At 35.6% G+C, this 21,188-nt stretch overlaps 1 protein-coding gene across 1 annotated transcript in view; it reads left to right on the top strand.

The window, feature by feature from the left end:
* Nucleotides 1–21,188, top strand: part of LOC138715491 (uncharacterized) — a 74,626-nt gene that overhangs the window by 18,337 nt on the left and 35,101 nt on the right. The window contains exons 4-8 of the mRNA XM_069848459.1: nt 4,902–5,200; nt 6,458–6,640; nt 7,498–7,653; nt 8,753–9,006; nt 19,216–19,470. Coding sequence (XP_069704560.1) covers nt 4,902–5,200; nt 6,458–6,640; nt 7,498–7,653; nt 8,753–9,006; nt 19,216–19,470 — 1,147 coding nt within the window. The remainder of the gene's footprint in view (nt 1–4,901; nt 5,201–6,457; nt 6,641–7,497; nt 7,654–8,752; nt 9,007–19,215; nt 19,471–21,188) is intronic.

The following is a 21,188-nucleotide window of genomic DNA, read 5'->3' as shown; positions in this document are numbered from 1 at the left end:
CGTGCCCTTCGCCATCATCCCTGAAAGTTTGTAACACCCCCTCGGAAACAACCTATATATATATATATATATATATATATATATATATATATATATATATATATACAGTGAGGGAAGTGGGAAAAAAACCAGAGGAGATATGCTACCCCAAGATTTTCCCCTGGCATACCTCGATTTAAAAAAGGTGTCGGCCTACCTTCCCGTCCCTTTAGAACATGCATGTACAAGATATATACAATAAATTGTTTAGCGCAGTCGGTAGCGCGGGTCTTTGAAGCTTACGCAACACATTAAATTTCTTAATAAAATAATTTCAAGTTATTTACTAAATTTTTTTGCAATCTCCATTGACACTTATCATTTAAAATAAGGTTAAAACTTTAAAGTGCGAATACTTAAAATAATATTGTATGTAATTCTATTTAAATAGACTAATAGATACGTAACGATATTCGTCACTGACAAATATTTTAAAAGAATAAGATCTGATGACATAGTCACTAAACTGGCAACAATGGCCACCACAAGGTACAGATCACAGCCTTCTATACTTGAAATGCTACCGTTGTCAAGGATTCCAGGGGTTGACTTATCAAATAAATGTGTCTAAATACACGCTGAATACAGTTCCAGCAGGCTGTGGTTTAGATCTACGAAGCAAACAGATAGCACTCTTTGCTGTGGAGGAATGCATAAACAAATTTTTACGGATCACTTTTTTTCAGTGACGGTATGTCATTTTTCACTAACGGTATGTTTTCTGGCCATAGAAAGCAGTGGTGGTATTCCATACCGTCTCACTGTATATATACAGGGACATCACTTTATTTTTTACCAAAACTTTAACATTAACCTGGCTATACTCAGAAACACTGTTACCCCCTTCCATTACAAGAGTTTGGTGTTACTAGTGCAATATGTAAACAAATTATTTTACTAGCTATGGAAGGAGAGAAAAGTAGTGTATCCATTTGTGTTACAGGAAAATACGATATTATGATTTTCAGTTTCTTTATTACTTTTCCGGTATTTTATCAAAATACAGTAGAATAGTAACAGTTTTTTTTTCACAAACTCAACTCTTCAGGCGTTGTATTCATTATATATTGGCTACTTTATTCAGCATATTACCGTACTTTCGGTAACGCTAATTTTCACTTCTGCTCAGCCCACACAGATAAAGTTATTCAGTCATGCTGCACACCGTACCTGTGCGAAATAAGCAGGGCCGGGTGTTTATGGAGATCGCGAAAATCACGACATAATAGATATACAATATATTTTTACTAATCTTTACGAATTAAGTGATTCTGATTAATAATATGCGGATAAAACAATTGCGACAAATCGCGAAATAGAGTTCTAATAGCGAAATATGAACACATTTGCGAATTATTATTGTTGTGTCGTTTTATAGCGAATTCATATTCTGAATTTTTTTCGAACTTTCTTTTCATTTGAATTTGTTATACTGTATATCCAAGTAGGCTACATTACATGGCATTCCAGGTGTTCTGATTACATTAGTGAACTCAAACGACGGAGAATTCAATATTTCACTAATCATTTGAAAGTGTTAATTAGAGGGCTGCAAGTTTTTTTCGTTTTTAATGAATGTGTGTGTTAAATACAGTCTCAATTCAACAAATATTGTCTATTGGCCATATCGCACCTTTACCAGAATCTAACGAACCTTTAATGTTAATTATTTGGAAAGTAATATCCATACTGAGTTAATACTCCAATTTCAAAATAATTGTATTTTCCAAAATTTCCATTACCGGTAATATCCGTCAAGAGTTCAAATCAATCTCCAACAATCTCCTCCAACACCAATATTAAAAACACAAATGATAAAATTAATCTCCATAAATATCTGTCCTGGAAATAAGTTTCAATAATATAGACTCTTTCTTCTATAGGAAACACAACCACATTTCTGAAACACACTATACTCTGTACTGTTTACTTCACTGCTAGCAGACTTCGAATGCGACAGCGGCCGTAAGTTTGTGTGGCTGACGGGAGCAAGAATATCACTGCAAGGGGTGGGAGTCAAGTAGTACATTCAGAAAAGCATGTACAATAAAAATGCAAGTAAAAATAAAGTGATGTCCCTGTGTAAATATAAATATAAATATAAATATAAATATAAATATAAATATATATATATATATATATATATATATATATATATATATATATATATATACATACATACAGTATATACAGGGTGTTTCAGAAATACTTTGCCAAACCTTGGGGGCATGTTCCTCACAACAAAACAAGAAAAAAGTTCATATACACATATATCCGAAAATCCTTAGTTTTTCAGTTATTAATGAAAGAACATAATGATACATCTGTTAGATATTGTCAGCTTGGCAGCAAGTGTTGCAACTTTAATCAATTCAGAAACTCGTAACAATGAAAGTTTGCGTTCAACGGGTTTCGAGGTACAATCCAACAACTTAACTGAAGTTTGCAACCGATAATAATATTCATTTTGTTAGATAATCGAATGATGTTATCGATACAAGTCTGCTGATGCACCCATTGTATCCTAGATGGCTATGTGTTGCCAAGGAGACTTGTTTACTACAGGAGAACATTTTGAACATTTGTTATGAGTTTCTGAATTGATTAAAGTTGCAACACTTGCTACCAAGCTGACTATATCTAATAGATGTTTCATTGTGTTCTTTCATTAATAACTAAAAAACTAAGGATTTTTGGATATATATTTATATGAACTTTTTTTTTTGTTTTGGTGTGAAGAACATGTCCCCAAGGTTTGTCAAAGTAATTCTGAAACTCTCTGTATATGACTAGTGTTATGTTTATACAGAAGTACGAGACCTGCGTATCTGATGCCACTGGATGTACCTACTACAGAAATGCTTCTCATCATACCATTTCTGTATTTCTCCGGTGCGAAGTTTGAAAGCCGTCTGCTAGGACAAAGCATCAGAATGAAATCCCTAGACAGGAACAGAAGTTCCACTGTATCCATAAATAAGATTTCGTTTGACAATAACGAATAACGATTCGATTGACAGTATTCATTGCAAACATCTGTATTCTATGGTTGCATGTAACTTCCGTCTATAAGCTGCAGGTTGGTCTGGATTCTCGGGGGACAAATTTTAGACGGGGACATCATAAAAAAATCAAGGATTGTCCATTGTTCCCGGAAATCGGGGACGTCTGATAACCTTACGGAATAAGATCATGACCTGTTCCAGCTTCATCGAGCCAACGTTAATCAACAATACTGACGCTTCTTTAAGTCAAGTTCAGCAATATTGTATATATTCCAGGGTTTTTCCAGGCTTAAAATTATATTAAACTTATGGCTTGTGCAGCAACTGCTGCAAACTAAGATCATTAGACGTTCAAATAAAAATGTTTCAGATTTATTTTCAATGAAAAATACGAGACATTTTGAAAATTATTTGCTTCCATAATAATGCAACCTACTCCCTCTGAATGTTTTTTATGCCAAATACTTTTTCTTGAACCTATCCACCTTCAGTTTTTGAGTTTCAACGTGAAAACGCAAGTAACAATGTCAGGACGATCAGTGGGTTTTTCATGTGGGAGTAAAGCAATAGTTATTTCAGGTCATTGCGGATTATAGGTGAAAGTTAAAAAAATGTCAGGTTTGCTATGCTTTCGAACAATAGACATAGCATCTTGGTATAGCTGCTGCATGTAGGGTTTGAAATGTAGAAGGTAAAATCATGTTATCCTGCTAAGAGATGTTGCTGAAATGATCGGAAGACTACAACATTTTGTATGCCTCTTATTTTAGCAGTAAGTAATACCTTTTTATCTTTCCTTAACCAGGTGGCCCGGGTTCGAATCCCGATTGGGGCAAGTTACCAGGTTGAGGTTTTTTCCGGGGTTTTCCCTCAACCCAATACGAGCATATGCTGGGTAACTTTCGGTGCTGGACCCCGGACTCATTTCACCGGCATTATCACCTTCATTTCATTCAGACGCTAAATAACCTAGATGTTGATACAGCGTCGTAAAATAACCCAATAAAATAAATAAATAAACCTTTCCTTAGGCACTGTAGTTTTTTAGCTCTTTCGAGTCAATACTGAAGAAAATGACGCATATAAATGCCTACACCACACCACCATTAAGTATATGGGAAAGACCCAACCCCACTTGATTAATAACTATAAAAATAGTTGGTTTTTAATAACAATAGTATCTTACGCAAGTTATATATATAATTATATAATAGCCGCCACTTAGTAAATTATAGAAATGAAGATCTAATTTCAGATATTCTCTACATCTACTTACATAACCCCAAAACGTTTCACTTTCATATCATCAATATAGCATTAATATGTATAATTAATGAAAATAGTCGTATCATGGCATTAAATATAATAATATTTAATTTCTAATGGTAATAATGTCATCAAACCACCTCAAGTTTTGTAGATTTTAATATCCAATACACAGCTATACTCAGGAAATTACACAGCGCAGAATCAGACCTGTAAATTATTTTTAGTAAGTCTTGAAGTTTTTAATAACCAATTGAATTTGAACTCTAATTATGTCAGCAAACCTGCAGGTCATGGCCTTCGTGTAATAGCCTATTGTCTATTGTAGTGTGTGTTTTGTTTTATTCTGAAATGCAGTTAGTTCTCAAAACTGACGAAAGATGAATTTTGGAAAATAGGATAATTATGTAGAAAAACTAACGCGTTACTGAAAGTTACAATTTTTCTGAAAATTCTTGGATGCCAAGCTTCAAAATGACGGGTCATTCATTAAAATCTGTTCAGCCTTTTCCCCGTAATTTCCATTACCATTTCAAATTATATTAGATGCTCATTTCACGTATTACGTTTCATGCTTGTCTATTACGACAGGTGTGGTGGAGTCCCTGTCCAAGCAGAGAATGTCCGGAGGAGGAAGAGCTGGATATGGTGTTGGCTGACTGCGTGGATCATTGTTTGCTGGCAGAAAATCCAGTCTCAGAAACACAGAACGACAGACAGAGAGCACCAGTGCCAACAGCTATGTCCACCCCGCAGATGGACAGAATGAGTACAATTGTTGTGGGCAACCTGGCTTGCTTCATGCGACAGAACACGACTCCTTCTGTTACGAAGAAAAAAGATCTGCATTTCTTGCTAGAGAAAGTTGAAAAGAAGCACAAAAAGAGAAGGTAAGAACATAATCGCACTTTTTAGAAAGGAACTAAGTCAAAATTTGTCATTTTTATTTCTTCTGATGAAATGATTAATACTTCCAAGACGCAAAGATAAACAAAGAAAGGAACTTAAACAAACCTTTCCCTGTATCTCCATCATCGAGTTGATGTTTATATTACGGCACTGGTACACTGGTATTTATTCATGAAAGTAAGTTCTTTTGCTCTCCTGAAAAATAGAACATTTTGACTTAGTTCCTTTCTAAAAAGTGCGATTCATTTATTTATTATAATATAAGAGCTTCGTAGGACACAGGCAACCCCTGTCTACATTAATACATCGACAAATATCACTTCAGAAGTTCGTGGTAGCGAGTCTGCCTCGAGACTAGCCGGCCCGGGTTCGAATTGCGGCGGTGTCAGAAATGTTCATGTAAAATTCCTACCTGGGGACTAGGAGAGATGGCGGTGCACAACTTCTAATCACTAAATTGTACACCAATATGCCTGGGTTAAATCCCAAATCTCTCCGCAGTGTATATGAAGGGAAGGTATAATATGTCACTGTTGATAGTGATTCGTCCGTCGAATGGGGACATTAAGCCTGGCCCCTTGGTGCTATTCGACAGGAGTAGGCTACGTGCCGGCACCGGGTTTCCCATTCTCCCCCGTTCTCACCTTTATCATCATCCTCACCCATTTCCTACACTACACTTACACATACACTCACCCTAGTACACGATATAACTCTTCACAGATACACATCATGCCCGCCGAAGTGGTGTGCAACTTGAAAAATGGGTCACAGTCGTGCCATCTATCCGCAGTATGCGGAACCCGAATAACGCAAGTGAAATGGGTAGTCATTAGATACACACATAGTCTATCACTTTAGAATACTTAAACCTTATTTTTATTGTACAGAGTGGAAGTAATATAACTGTGGAGCTTTTAATAGCTTATTTCTTGGATAGAGTACAACAAATAATTGTACCACCACCACCACCACCACCCCCACCCCCACCACCACCACCACCACTCCTGACAACATCGCTACCAAATTTTCAGTAAAGATTTGAAATTGGAAGAAGCAGAGTAATTTTTATTATGATTCATGTGAAATTACAAAAAATAAACTCTTGTTGTGAAAGAAAATGAAAATTGCATTCAATTGTTATTTGTACAAAGCTTGCATTCATACACATAGGCCTACATTTTATTTTTAATAAACTCTCGTGGCTCGATTTTAATTCTTTTACATGTTGATTCAAGGAAACATGGAAGGAAGGACGGGCCTGCTACTGCAATCGACTTCCCTGGGAAAAACTCTAAAAAGGTTGAATATTTGGCTGCATTTATTTTATTGGACATGCACCAAAACTTGGAAAAGCCACCCGAGAGTCTGGGGATAGAGATGGAGTCTGACGATAATGATACTTCTGACTTTCAACGCAGGTATGATAGCCTTCAAGTTTAATGTTGAAGATGCACCTACGTCATAAAATTGAAAGACATATAATTAGCTTCGGATCGGTTGTCCCACTAAGAGAACATTCGTAATACCATTCAGACAACTGCTGCTGCTCTTACTATCGATATGTAAGTCTGAAAGAGTTTTTCAAATTTTCAGATCAGGAATACAAACACAGTTTAGAGTGTAGAAAAAACGAATTATAATTTTTAATCCCTACGGTTGAACGTCTTCTGATTATTTTGCTTCTCTGAAGCCATTATTTAATTCTCAACAAATGCTCATTTGCCATGAAATCGTTCTCCAAAAATTATTTGCCAAAAACATAACTCTACTTTTTTCATAAAGAAGCACCAGTCATTCACTCTAAAGGATAAAGATTAACAGTTACAGTTCTTCAGGTCAGTTCCCTCTACGACTTAAGAACTAATTTACCTTCCAAGGATGAAGACTTTTTCACTACAAGAGACGTCAAAAACAATTTTTGGAGAACTGGAAAGGAGGATGTTGCATTAGATATTACAAAATTTTGACAAAACCTCAATTGTTTTACTAAATTTTAATTTAGCATTTAAATACGTCGATTGTACTCCTAGAGGGTTTTACCTGGCACTAATGCCCCAACCGAGCGTGTGTTTTCATACATGAATGACGATCTCTGTTCCTAGAAACTTTGAAAGCGATTTGATTAATAAGGTTAAATTTAATTATGCCTATGTTTACTGCTACAAAATTCTATGATGTAAAGGATGTACTAACGATTATTAATTTACCTAAAAAATAATTAATTTAGTTTGAGAAGAGAGGATACTTATTATGTAAGTTGCTTAATTCTTACCAGGTTTGGTGAAAAACTTTTGCTTGAAGCAGGTGTCAACTTGACACAATTGGAAGAGGAAGATTTGAGATGTGGGGGTTTGTTGCTTGCAACCAACCTCACCTATCATACACTCAACCAAATGGCTGAAGATTGCATGCTCCAAAAGTGTAGTTTCAGGTATCGATATCAAAATCTTCTTAATCTTAAACCAATAAAAGCTACGGAATGTCAAATATCACCTACAATAACCATTGACAAAAATAACATTCTAAATACTATTTAGATTTTTATATTTTCTAATAATCAGAACATGTACAATTTTTATGCTCGACCATGCCGAAATGTAGTAATTATACACTTGGTAGCAGCCTTTTAATGGGCCTCATTAAAGTACACCTATTCATTAAAGTTCAGGTGTTCCACCAATCAGAAAATACCATTGTAGCAATATGAAAGCGCAAGTATCTCGGATATGCAATCAAAATACAACTATGCAGAAACAGAAAACCACAATTTAAGTCACACAGAGTTAGTGTGCACTCAATGTTGCTTGCTTGACGGCTGTCAGCCCACTTTGAGGTCTGTGGATATAGAGGGAAAAATTGGATCGGTGTCTGGTAGAGTTCCCAGGTAGCTCATTTGGGAGAGCGTTGGTACGCTTAACCAAAGGTTCCGGATTCGATACCCGGAACAATTTTTCCCTCGAAATTATTGAAATACAACTAGTTCTGTTACTATAATAATTAGCGTTAATTTTAAATAATATTCAAATAAATTCAATTTGTTATCTCGTTTTTCAATGTTTAATTCAATTTCAAGGTTATATCAAGATTAATGTTTATTTTACTCTCTAGATTATATCAAGGTCAATGTCGACATTTGTTTATCGGAAAAAATCAATACTTTCGCGTCTGCGCACATCTCACAATTTACGAGGTATTGCACAAGGTCAGTTCCGTTCTGCAGTCAGATAAGAATAACATGAATACTTATGAATAATTTCAAGTTAGAAATATGGTCGAGCATAAAAAGTCGTATGAAACTTGACTATAATGGTAATTAAGACGTTCGTATGAAAATTATGAAACTAGCTTGCGCTCGTTTCATAAACATACTCGCGTCTTAATTACTACCATTGTAGGCTCGTTGCATAATGTACTATTTATCTGATTCCTTCAGAAAATGAATTACACTTGGGTCTTAAGCACAAATGAATTGGTAGGCCTCTAACGGGAACAGCTACAATATATCAGAACTGGACGAACTTTCATTTCAGGGAAGGAGGACCAGATGTTTGTCCACCAGACTATAAGGAAAGTGACGATCGCACATTTTGGATCTACTTTTTTCTGCGTTTCGTTGGAACTGTGATGCTATCGGGTGGGGTAACCATGCTCGATCCCATAGCCCTCACCATGATCCAGAAGTATGGAGGAGAGTTTGGGCGAGAAAGACTCTTCTCTACCATTGGGATGGCTATATTTTCACCACTGGCTGGGTTGCTCATGGATCGCAGTAGTCGTCAACTGAGTGAGTAAAGATTTTAACCATACCCAAGCCGTTGTAACTACGGGGAACTGAGAGCTTTGGTAGCTACAGATGCGACGTTGCCACAATGACCATTACACAACAGCTGATGAGGCCTTTGTACCAATTCTGACGCCTTTACGCCTAGGATTCTCACCCCGTGAATTATTATTATTATTCTCCTAACGATGGCTTCTTTACGACATTTCACAGCAGCGCTAGAAATAACACTAACACTCAAGTTACGCATGTGATAGTAACAGTGTTGCCAACTCAGAATTCCATTTACAGCTGTACGAGCTTAGAAAACCGCTAAACTGTAGTTAAAAAACTCCAGATTTTTCTTAACACATCATTTCCAAATTTCAAATATAAACTGTATAGTTTTAGGAACTCGAGAATTTTAGGTTTCAAATTTTTAAAAAATTCTAATATTTATAATACTCTGGAAATTGAAATAACACTCACTCTGCCCAGAAGCTTGTTGTAAATGGCAATATTATGTTGTCGAACAACAGAAAAACACTCGTTACTCTTTTTTGTGTGTATAATTATCAGCATGGGTAATTAAATCCGAATATCTTGCATTTAATATCACCTTGCACTATTTACATCGAGCTTTCGAACTATCACCGGTAACTTCTTCCACCCAATCTTTTAACACACTATGTTTTTTCACACATCTCTAAACTTTTGTACGTATGGAGTTTTATGCGGCATATTTCTTCAAAATTGAATTAAGTAGATCAAGAATATACTGGACACTTCGGAAACAATCACGTTCACAGTCACACCATTCGGTTCTAAAATCTGATTATTTTCACACTGAGGTGGAGACGTGCCTGCTAACAATGAGTCTAGTTTTAAGTAGGCCTATATCTGTATTACATCTATACAGGGTGTTTCAAAAATAGAGGGCATAATTTCAGGTATGTATTCCCCATATGTAGACAGTACGAAAAGTTCATTACAACAGGTGTCCGGAAATGCTTGGTTTCCGAGTTATGGCCTTCAAAAAAGTAATATTCACCGGAACGTTTTTCTTCCCGCAGGTAGTTGTCTTTACAACAGATGTTCAAAATGTCCACCTCCTGCTAAAATGTCCACCTCCTGATTGAATACAGGCCTCACATCGATGTCTCATGGCCCTGCGGACACGATCCCAAATTCCAGGAGTATTGCGTATTTCCTCACAACCTGCCACAATTCGATTCCGAAGGGATTCCATGTCAGGCACCGGAGACGAATACAATAATGATTTTAAATGGCCCCAAAAGTAGAAATCAATAGGGTTGAAATCAGGTGAGCGTGGAGGCCAAGAAATTGGGCCACCTCTACCTGTCCATCGATTAGGGCACCTATCCTGGTACAAACGACGAGCCAGCGCAGCATTGCCGTCCGTCTTACCGTACATGAAGTGCACTTCTGCCAGCTCCTGATTTCAGTACATGTCGCAAGTACAACGCCAAACACAACACTCAGTGTACTCTTCGCCTCGGAATCAACTGTTAGAGTGTCCTCTGTTAATATCTTCTGTCACGGCACCTATCTGCGGGAAGAAAAACGTTCCGGTGAATATCACTGTTTTGAGGGCCATAACTCGGAAAGCAAGGATTTTCGGACACATGTTGTAATGAACTTTTTGTATTGTCTACATGTGAGGAATACATACCTGAAATTATGCCCTCTATTTTTGAAACATCCTGTATATATAATTTGAACTGGTAATGGAAATTACGGGAAAACGGCTGAACGGATTTTAATAAATGACCCGTCATTTTGAAGCTTGGAACCCAAAGTTTTTCAGAAAAATAGTAGTTTTCAGTGAAATGTTAATTTCCCTACATCATTTTCCTATTTTACAAAATCCATCTTTCGTCAGTTTTGAGAACGAATTAATTGCATTTCAGAATAAAACAAAACACACATTACAATAAACAATAGACTATTACACGAAGGCCATAATCTACAACAGGATTGCTGACATAAAGTTCAGATGGCTCAGATTTTTCACATCATAATACCAATAGGTATGTCGGTCTTCATTTGTGTAATTTTTTGATAAGGTATAAAAAATAATTTACAGGTCTGATTGTGCGGTGTGTAATTTTCTGAGTACAGCTGTGTATTGGATATTAAAGTCTACAAAACTTGAGGTGGTTTGATGGCATTATTACTATTAGAAATTATTATAGTTAATGCCATGATGTGATTATTTTTCATTAATTATACATATTAATGCTATATTGATGATATGAAAGTGAAACGTTTTGGAGAGAAATATCTTAAATTAGATCTTAATTTATATAATTTACTAAGTGGCGGCTATGTACTTAATGGCGGTGTGGTGTAGATATTTATATGCGTCATTCTCTTCAGTATTGGCTCGAGAGAGCGCAAAAATTACAGTTCCTAAGGAAAGACCACAAGGTATTACTTACTGATAAAATAAGAGGCCTACAAAATTTTGTAGTCTCCTGATCATTTCAGCAAGATCACTTAGCATGATAAAATGGTTTTACCCTCTACATTTCAAGCTCTCCATGCAGCAGCTATACCAAGATGCTATGTCTATTGTTCGAAAGCATAGCAAACCTGACTTTTTTATACTTTCGCCTACAATTCACAATGACCTGAAATAACTATTTCTTTACTCCTACATGAAAAACCCACTGATCGCCCTGACATTGTTACTTGCGTTTTCGCGTTGAAACTGAAAAATTGAAGGTGGATAGGTTCAAGAAAAGTATTTGTCATAAAAACCATTCAGAGGGACTATGTTTTATTATTATGGAAGCAAATAACTTTCAAAATGTCTGGTATTCTTCATTGAAAATAAATCTGAAAAATTTTTATTCGAACGTCTAATGAACTTAGTTTGCAGCATTTGCTGCACAAACCACTAGTAAACTATAATGCGGAGTGATAAATTAAATAATAATAATAATAATAATAATAATAATAATAATAATAATAATAATAATAATATATCATATATCATAAATGAAAATAATAATTCAGTTCATTATCTATTCTTTATGATTAAATACATCAATTCATTTACAAAAACAATGGATACATTAGATTAAGAGGTTAACGAATGCGGAATACTTTATTTGTACAACAATGGATGAAGCAGGAAATGGACGTGGTTGCATCAAATCGAGTTCACATAAAACGTTGATATTGTAGGCCTATACTCACGCAATGAAAAAGTGTTTTAATACCATACTAAACTCTGGTTTATGATCAACTAACATTGTCCGAAAGTACATATAAAAAATTGTAAAATCTTTATAGAAAAAAAACCTTAAAAATATCATCTCTCTCTCTGCCTGGAATCATAAAAAAACGCTAAATAAATAGCTAGCCGCTGACGGTAAAATTCTGTTGCTGACCATAGTCCTGAAAACACCAGATTTAGCTACAAAACCGCTGACTTGGCAACACTGCATGTGATAGTGACACAGCATATAGCAAACAGTAGACAGAAAATGCTACCGCACAGCGTTTTCCAAATTTTTCATGGGAAGGGTTGCCAACACAACAGTGTTACCAACTTGGTCCTTTTGGAGCTAAATATAGCCTTTTGGTTTCCTCCTAAGCTCTCTTTTCTTGAAAATGCCCCAAGGGTCTTTTTTTAGCGCTAACAAAATTTGGAGTAAAATCTGGGGTCTTTTTGATGAAAGTTACCCAAGTTGAGAGCTATAATTTTATAAATTTAGGTACCAGGCTATAACATTTCCTCCTTAAACCAGACTACAAAATTTTGTTTCTTAATTGATGCAACAATCGAACTGTAATTGAAAAATGAGTTTTATTCAGTCAATACTTAACATAAAACACAATAAAACATGTTATAACAACATTTAAACAGATTTAAAAACAAACGTTTTCGCCAATTTTGATTGGCATCTTCAGGTCGTGTAGGTCGAATGAAACATGTTATAAAAAGTGAACACTTGGTATATGACGTTAAAAACCAAAGTTACAACCGTAATATTACTTAAAAACGGAGAATAGAACATAGCAAGAAGCCACCACTATGTGTGTAGAATCACTGTGTTGAAAGAGGCGTGTGTGAACCAAGGAAACAGCAAAAAACTTCTGTCATTGCAGATACAGTTTTCAAGATAGATTTGAAGTTGCTACGAACAGGTCGGTCGTGTGGCCGTTATGTAGAACAGGAAAAATCCTGTAAATTGTAAGGATAGAATGAAAGAATATTTAAGTATTATTTAAATCTTCTAAAACAATACTTAAAAAAATGGAAGAACGTCTTGAAATCCATGAGGACGGCGACACGACTGATCTTTACATTAAGTGGTAGCGTATGACGAAAACTGTATACGTGGCACGACTAGTGGATAAGTGACCGTTACTTGCGTGTGATTTTAAACAGCGGGTTATTTGAATTTGGGTATTGTTCGTTGAGGAGCGGGCTATCATTATTATTAGAAAAGGTGGTAATATATAGTTCCTCCGCAGCATTCATATAATTATGATTGTTAATAGTCTTTAAGACCTGAAGGGCTTCTTCTATGCCAGTAAGTTCGTGATTAAGGAAAATGAGATTCGTGGCAAACTTTGATTTATTCCTATTGAATTTGAAGTCAGAGACGTGCTCTTTGTAACGTGTGCGAAAATTCCTTTTTGTTTGGCCAACGTATTTACTGGGACAGTTTTTACATTGTAATAGATAGATACCGCTATTGGCAAATTTATTGTAATTTTGAATGCTATTGGGAATTATATTATTAAGTTTGTTGTTGGTACGGAATGCTACGTTAATTTTTTCTTTTCTAAAAAGGTTACCTAATTTGTATGATACATTACCGAAAAATGTCATGGGTTTCCAGTGGGTGGTTTTAGTCTTTTTGACAGAACTTATTAAAGTGATATTAGTTTGGTTTCTGCTTTAAATTTATTTAAGAGTTTTCTTATCAAATTGGTAATTAAATTCTTATCTGCAATGATAGAAGAGTTTTGCTGTTCCCTTGGTTCACACACGCCTCTTTCAACACAGTGATTCTACACACATAGTGGTGGCTTTTTGCTATGTTCTATTCCCTGTTTTTATGTGATATTACAGTTGTAACTTTGGTTTTTAACGTCATATACCAAGTGTTCACTTTTTATAACATGTTTCATTCGACCTACACGACCTGAAGATGCCAATCAAAATTGGCGAAAACGTTTGTTTTTAAATCTGTTTAAATGTTGTCATAACATGTTTTATTGTGTTTTATGTTAAGTATTGACTGAATAGAACTCATTTTTCAATTATCATTGAACTTAACGGAACCTATATGCCTTTGAAATTAATCGAACTGTAGATAACCGCGTTGCTTGTTTTGTGTTGTGTCGATATGCTGGTTGTTGAAGAGGGAGGCGAGGAACGCGGTGCTAAATTAACAATCGTTTTACAGTCAAACCAACAATTAAATGGTATTATTTCCATCAGGGTCTTCAAAGCCCCTACTCATCGAAGGAATTTTCTAATTTCAGATACACTTATGACGAAAGGATAACAAATTTTTAAATTACAGAAATCAATTTGTACAGTATATAAAAGCAATGAAAATAGTAATGTATGTAACTAGTACGAGTATAGTGGAGTAAATGTTCAGCGCTTGAGAGTAAGAGAGCGCGCTATTTATAATGAAGATTATACAAGTGTTACATGCAATGTTTTATGCAAATCTAGCATTAAAATATGTAAAAACTATTATAAAACAATTGATAAAGAAATGGCATCAGATTTGTAACATGGATAGTTCGATATCAAGGTCAATGAAGAAAGAGGTTGCTATGGCAACAATGATGTATTAAATATTATAGCACGGCAATTGTTTCATAATGTTAAATTTATGACACAAGTTACGCCGTCATAATAGAAATCATGACGTTTTAGTTGGCATGGTAATATTTTACGCTCTGGTACAATAATGTAACACATTATGCACAATTTTTACTGACGATAATAGTTGTTTATGATACTTGTGAGGCAAGTGTATCTTTCCACTCGCGCAATGAAGATCACGCTCACAAGTACCATACGTAATTTTATCCATGACCATAACAAAAAATTCTGTTTTATAAAAGAAAATATTTTGAAAATAAGTCCTCATATAATCAGATATCATGGCATGGATTTTAGAATCGATACGCGTATTAGGTAAGTCATGATGTAGGAGGCCATGAATAGTGAAGTATGGTGTCTAAGGCGTTGGATAAATAACAAATTATAATTACATAATTTTAATATATTTTTTTTCATTTTGAACATGTATTTTCATCTTTTGCAAGTTTCAGGGATTATTTTGAAGCGTTCAAGGGACTAGTATGGTTAAGATAATTTCACATTTTACTTCTGTAATATTAAATTATGGTTAATTTAACGACGCTTGCAACTGCCAAGGTCATATCAGCGTCGCCGGTGTGCCGGAATTTTGTTCCGGAGGAGTTCTTTTACATGCCAGTGAATCTGCTGACATAAGCCTGTTGCATTTAAGCACACTTAAATGCCATCGACCTGAGCCGGGATCGAACCAGCAACCTCGGGCACAGAAGACCAGAACTATAGAGGAGAAGGTGGAAATATGGGCTAGGATTGGTAATATGGGCAACTTCGTTTTTTACTGCATATGGTGTTGTTACCTACCGTAAAATCTCTAAAAGTACATCTGCTGTCCATCAGTCTGCGTGGATAAAGAGACAAACCAGTTGCCTTTGTGGTGTGTTCTTTGTGTTTTTCATCAATTTCAAAGTTTTTGCAGGTATGTAGTTTCAATTTTAATGAAAGAAACATATTTCGTGTTTAGAAATCACGCTTGATGTGTTGTACCGATTAAGAATAGCTCTATCACATGGCATAAGGGTAATATTTATTTAGGACAAGAATTACCATAAATAATCTTAGAAACCTTCATGAGTCGATGCTGCTAATATGGGCTACCGCTATGTGTCAAATATGGGCTAGGTAGCCCATATTATCAGCACGTTAACACGTCCCGTATTTTCACTATCGTAACGCGTTATTTGTTACGGAATACTGCCATTCGTGTGACATAGGTTTTCTACTGATGTTTCTTTGTTTTTTCCAATTTTATTTTCAAATTTTTGTGCTAGCCCATATTTAGATCCTACTACTTGTAGAGGAGCAGTTCGTGTTTCTTGAAAAAAGTAATTATATGGAAATAATTATATATTGCAACATTTGACCTTTAAGATTGGAACAATTGTATATGAATAATTACTCTATGTCATTGAAGATTCCAAGCAATATGCCACACCATTTTCTATTATTACGAGGAAAACAAAATGGTAGCCCATATTTCCATCTTCTCCTCTATCGACTGAGCCACTCAGGACGACTTCCTTCTGTAAACTTAAGAGGAATATTAAAAGTAATTAATCATGAGTAGAATAAGGCGTGTTATTATTAAATCCAATAAATCCAACTTCGCCGGTTCGAGTCTCCTCACTTCCCAAAAGGTAAATTACGCAATAAAAATACATATTAGATATGGATGTAACGCACAAATCACGACGTAGTGATGGTTGTAGTAGTAGTAGATAGGAGAAGGAGATTGAGTGTACAGAGATATTTTTTCATTTCATTTTTAGTGTTCTGCCCAAGGGCAGATCTTTCACTGCAAACCCAGCATTCTCCAGTCTTTCCTATTTTCTTCTTTCCTCTTTGTTTCCTCATATAATACACATATCTTAATATAGTCTATCTTCTTTCCAGCCAGTGATCCAACCAATTCCTTTTCCTCTTCCTGATCATTTTCAGCACCATTCTTTCTTCACCCACTCTTTCCAACACAACTTCATTTCTTATTCCGTCTGTCTACTTCACACGTTACATTGTTCTCCATACCCACATTTCAAATGCTTCTATTCGGTTGTCTTCACTTCGTCGAAATGTCCATGTTTCTGCCCCATACAATGCCACAGTCCATACAAATCACTTCACTAGTCTTTTCCTTAGTTCTTTTTCCAAAGGTCCGCAGAAGATGCTCCTTTTTCTATTAAAATCATTCTTGGCCTTGCTATCCTCCTTTTGACTTCCTGGCAGCAGCTCATGTTACTGCTTATAGTACACCCCAAGGTCTCTGATAGAACTGATATTTAACCCTTGCGGTGAATTTCGGTGAAGTCCGGAAGGACTAATTAGTCAAATCCAGTCTCCTCACCTCCACGCTGGCCCCCCCTGGGATCTTTTAAGATGCGAAAGAAAGTGGTGTGCGGAAAGCGACGGGAAGCTACCGCAAGAAAATCTGCAATCATGGCAGGATGAGTCTTTCCACGGTAAAAGATTTCGGACGTACGGAAATATACGAAATAGTAATAAAGAAGTAGAGGTAGTGACATCTAGTAAGTAATATATTAACTTCTTGAGTAATAGTTTGATGGAAAAGTGGTAACTTATATGTGCGATCCCAGGTACTAGGAAAATACTAATGAACTGTGAGGTAAAAATTATTTCACTATTGGAATAAAGTAATGTTGAATAAAAGGCTGCTTACAAACGCAAAAGTATTTAGTAAACGCATTTTTTTGTTATAGTCATGGATAAAGACTTTTTTCTACGACCAATGAAGTTATTATGCAATTATCATCTGTATCGAAATGACTGTATCATTTCGATAAATATTTTTTATTTCAATAAATACCATTGATTTCGAGATATTAAAATATGCTTTAATCAAACTGGAAAAGTGCAGTAAACTCAATTAAAATAGAAACAATAAATTAATACAAAAATTCACATTTCCTGTTTTATTGATATACATATTATGAACAGTACAATTTTGGAACACAATTTCTCGTACACGTTAAAACTTACAAAAAAGAACTGTGATTTTTATTTTCGTACCTATAGCACTGCAAATAAGATTCATTCGTGCCTCAATAGCTATCATTATATGTACAGGGCATCATTTTATTTTTACTTCAATTTTTATTGTATCTGAGTTTTTTAATGTACTTCACTCCCACCCTTTCTACTAATGAAGTTCAACCGTCCTCCACACAGAACCAAGACCGTATATATAGTCATAATATCCTTACAATACGTTCCAGAAATATGTTCGCGTTTTCCAGTGACGAAAGAGCTTTCAATATTGAATCATTTTCGCACAGATATTGTCACCCATTTGCCTACGTCGCATTCCGGTTTCCCTCACCTGCTTCTATTCGCCCCTCTGTAAAGCTTAGTGGCTGTCTTAGCTCTTTTTTGAGAACATTAATTTATGTTAGGAGTTGGACGTCTACGTAATATTATACGACTGTTTAAAATAACTTAAATAAAAGGACAACGTTAAGTAATTAACTGTCACGTCATTTTCCCCCCTTTCTACAACCCTCCGACATAACCACTTGGACGGACAGTAGATAGCATGTCTGGGTAATTTTATCTCTTCGGATCGGGCAGAAGTGAAGATTGAATTTACAGTACGTAAGGTCTCTTTTATAGAGTAGGTACAGAATTATTCCAACATGAGTTACTAGTACGAAGGACGAAACTGGTAATTGGAATTAGGTACAATAGTCTATAGTGTGATAATATGCACATTAGAACTGAAGCCTGCATCGAAATGAACGGCCACCATTTTCAAAAATGTGTTTAAATATCCATATTATGATTATTTTTCAATTTAACTTCATTCTTTATGGTGTACGCTAATGTGCTGTAGACAGTATAATATACACTGCATAATGAATACGTCCACATGGATACCTCAGTTCGTGAGTAAAAATACTCATTGTTAATACTATACTGTATTTTGATTAAACAAAAACCTAATGAAAATTATCAAACTCAAAAGCGTGATATTTCCTAGTTTACGTAAATGGATGAACTACTTTTCTTCCCTCCTATACCTAGTAAAGCGATTTGTTTGTATCATCGAACTCCAGTCGTAGAAGGGGGTAGCAAACGGTGTTTCCGGTTCTCAGCCGATCCAAAGGTATAGCCAGGTTAATATTTGAAATGTTAGTAAAATAAAATGATGTCCCTGTATATGATCGTTGCATAAATAACTATTATAATGCTAAGATTGCATATAGAAATATTATGAACGCTGGTGACCTGGGTATGTAGGCTATACTTCACTCACTACACATTACAGAACAACTCTGAGGTCTCAAAAGACCCCACGTTCATCGGAGGGTTATCCGCTAATGAGGTGATTTTGTTCACAGACTACACAGACTACTCGGCTGCGTTCTACACATACGACATCCTGCTGGGGATCTCAGCTGTCACAATCCTGCTGATGCCTCTCGGAGTGCAACTTCCAGCTGACAACATCATGCGAGATCTTCTGCGAATTGTCCGCCTGCCACCAGTTCTCTTATTCATCTTCTTCCTGTTCGTAGTGGGCAATTTCTGGGGCTTCATAGAATCCTTTCTCTTCTTGTACCTCAAAGAACTTGGAGCACCCAACTACCTCCTAGGTAAGCAATATCATGCTAAATACGTTCTGAAGCGAACGATACTCTGCCAATAGGAAAGCCTAAAAATTTCCGATATTTCTTAATTTAATTCTTAATTTTTACTCTTCCTTGTCTTATAAATTTGTTTTCATAAAAGAAGTTCGCATTATATGCAGCCCTGTGGTTTGCAATTCTTCAGTGACTCTCCAGAGGTTGTTATGTTTAATTGTATGTTACAGCATTTTTATAAAAAAAAATGTATTGCATGTACAGGGATGCAGGGAGGACAGCATCAAGGCTTCTATACACTCAATAGGTTAACTCATTTTTCATTAGCCAATCAAATGGCTAATTGGCTGATGACGCGCGAAGAGTCCACGCTCATAGGTCCTTTACTTTCAAATTATAGCGACATCAGCGTACATTATAAACATAACCGCCTCAAATAAAAATATTACAATGGGTATAAACAAATTGTGTACGTATCATGGCACAATATAAAACCGTTGAAAGTGTTTATACCGTGTATATAAGCTGTACTTACACTTGTCACTGCATTATTTTTCTGTATTTCTTAATAATTCGTCTGCTCTCAGTGTCTGCCGTCCGTTTTCGTCTGCTAGTTTACAGTCTTGTGTTTATAAACATTCTAACATTGAATATTTTTTAATATCTCATTCTAAAGTTTGGAAAAGGAGCATGTATCGGTAATGAAATGTCAGCCACACGTTCATTTACAATAATTACTATAACGCAACAATGAATTGTCACTGGAGGCTTTTATGATTAACCCACTGAATTATGCCATAAGGACAAAATGTCATAAATCGTTAGTATAAAATCAATATAGGCCTAATGAGAATTATAGTGAGAAAGCATTACTGGTATCAATCGCTAACTCTCCACCCCTTTGGTATGCGACTGTTAGTATAAGTAGCATGATTATTTTGTTAATTATAAGTTATGTACGACCCAGCAAAGATTACAAAAGAAAGAAAATACTTTGAAGGTTAACATAGATGAACCTAATCTAATTGTTATGCAAAGCTGGTATTAACATAGGCTACTTATATAGGCCTACGTGATTTATTTAAACTTATTAGTAGGCTTTAACATTGTCGGTCGTTTCGGCTTTATTTTTATTAAAGCTGTTCGAAAATGAGGAACAAAATCGTCATCTTTAAAGTGATCAGAACATAATCTGCTTGTATCAGGATTGAATCTATCCTATCTTTTGCACGCAATTAACCATTTTTTCTAACTCCTAAATCTTTAGGAATATTAAAGAGAGACAACTCTTTATTTTTATGGTTAGAATTGTTGCATACCGCAACAGCACACCTTTGACCTGGCATAATGCGTTCAAAACAACATAAACAAGAAAAAACACGAGATACTGCTTTGAAGCATTTGAGCTTTGGCGCGCTCAGCTATCTTGTGACGTCAGAACCGCTCTCCTTTCCCCGTTGATCCCTCGCAATGAAGCTCGATAATAATGCAACCTATGAGAAGTATAAAAGCCTTGGGACGGCATTACATTAGGTTGATGCATTTTTTTCGTCATCATAATACTGCGTTGTTAGGAGACTGCTTATCGTTTATTTTTTGTCATTCGTTTTTTTGCAATGTTGTGCTTGTGAATACGCCTTGAATTTTGCGGATTTTAAGAAAGTTTGTTTTATTTGTGGGCTGAAGAAGATAGAGTGTCAAATGGAAAAAGAACGAACTCTTCCGACATA

This window comes from Periplaneta americana, chromosome 15 (genome assembly GCF_040183065.1).
Source record: "Periplaneta americana isolate PAMFEO1 chromosome 15, P.americana_PAMFEO1_priV1, whole genome shotgun sequence".
NCBI lineage: Eukaryota > Metazoa > Arthropoda > Insecta > Blattodea > Blattidae > Periplaneta > Periplaneta americana.
The sequence above is the reverse complement of the archived record's forward strand: the minus strand, read 5'-3'. Positions and strand labels throughout refer to the sequence as shown.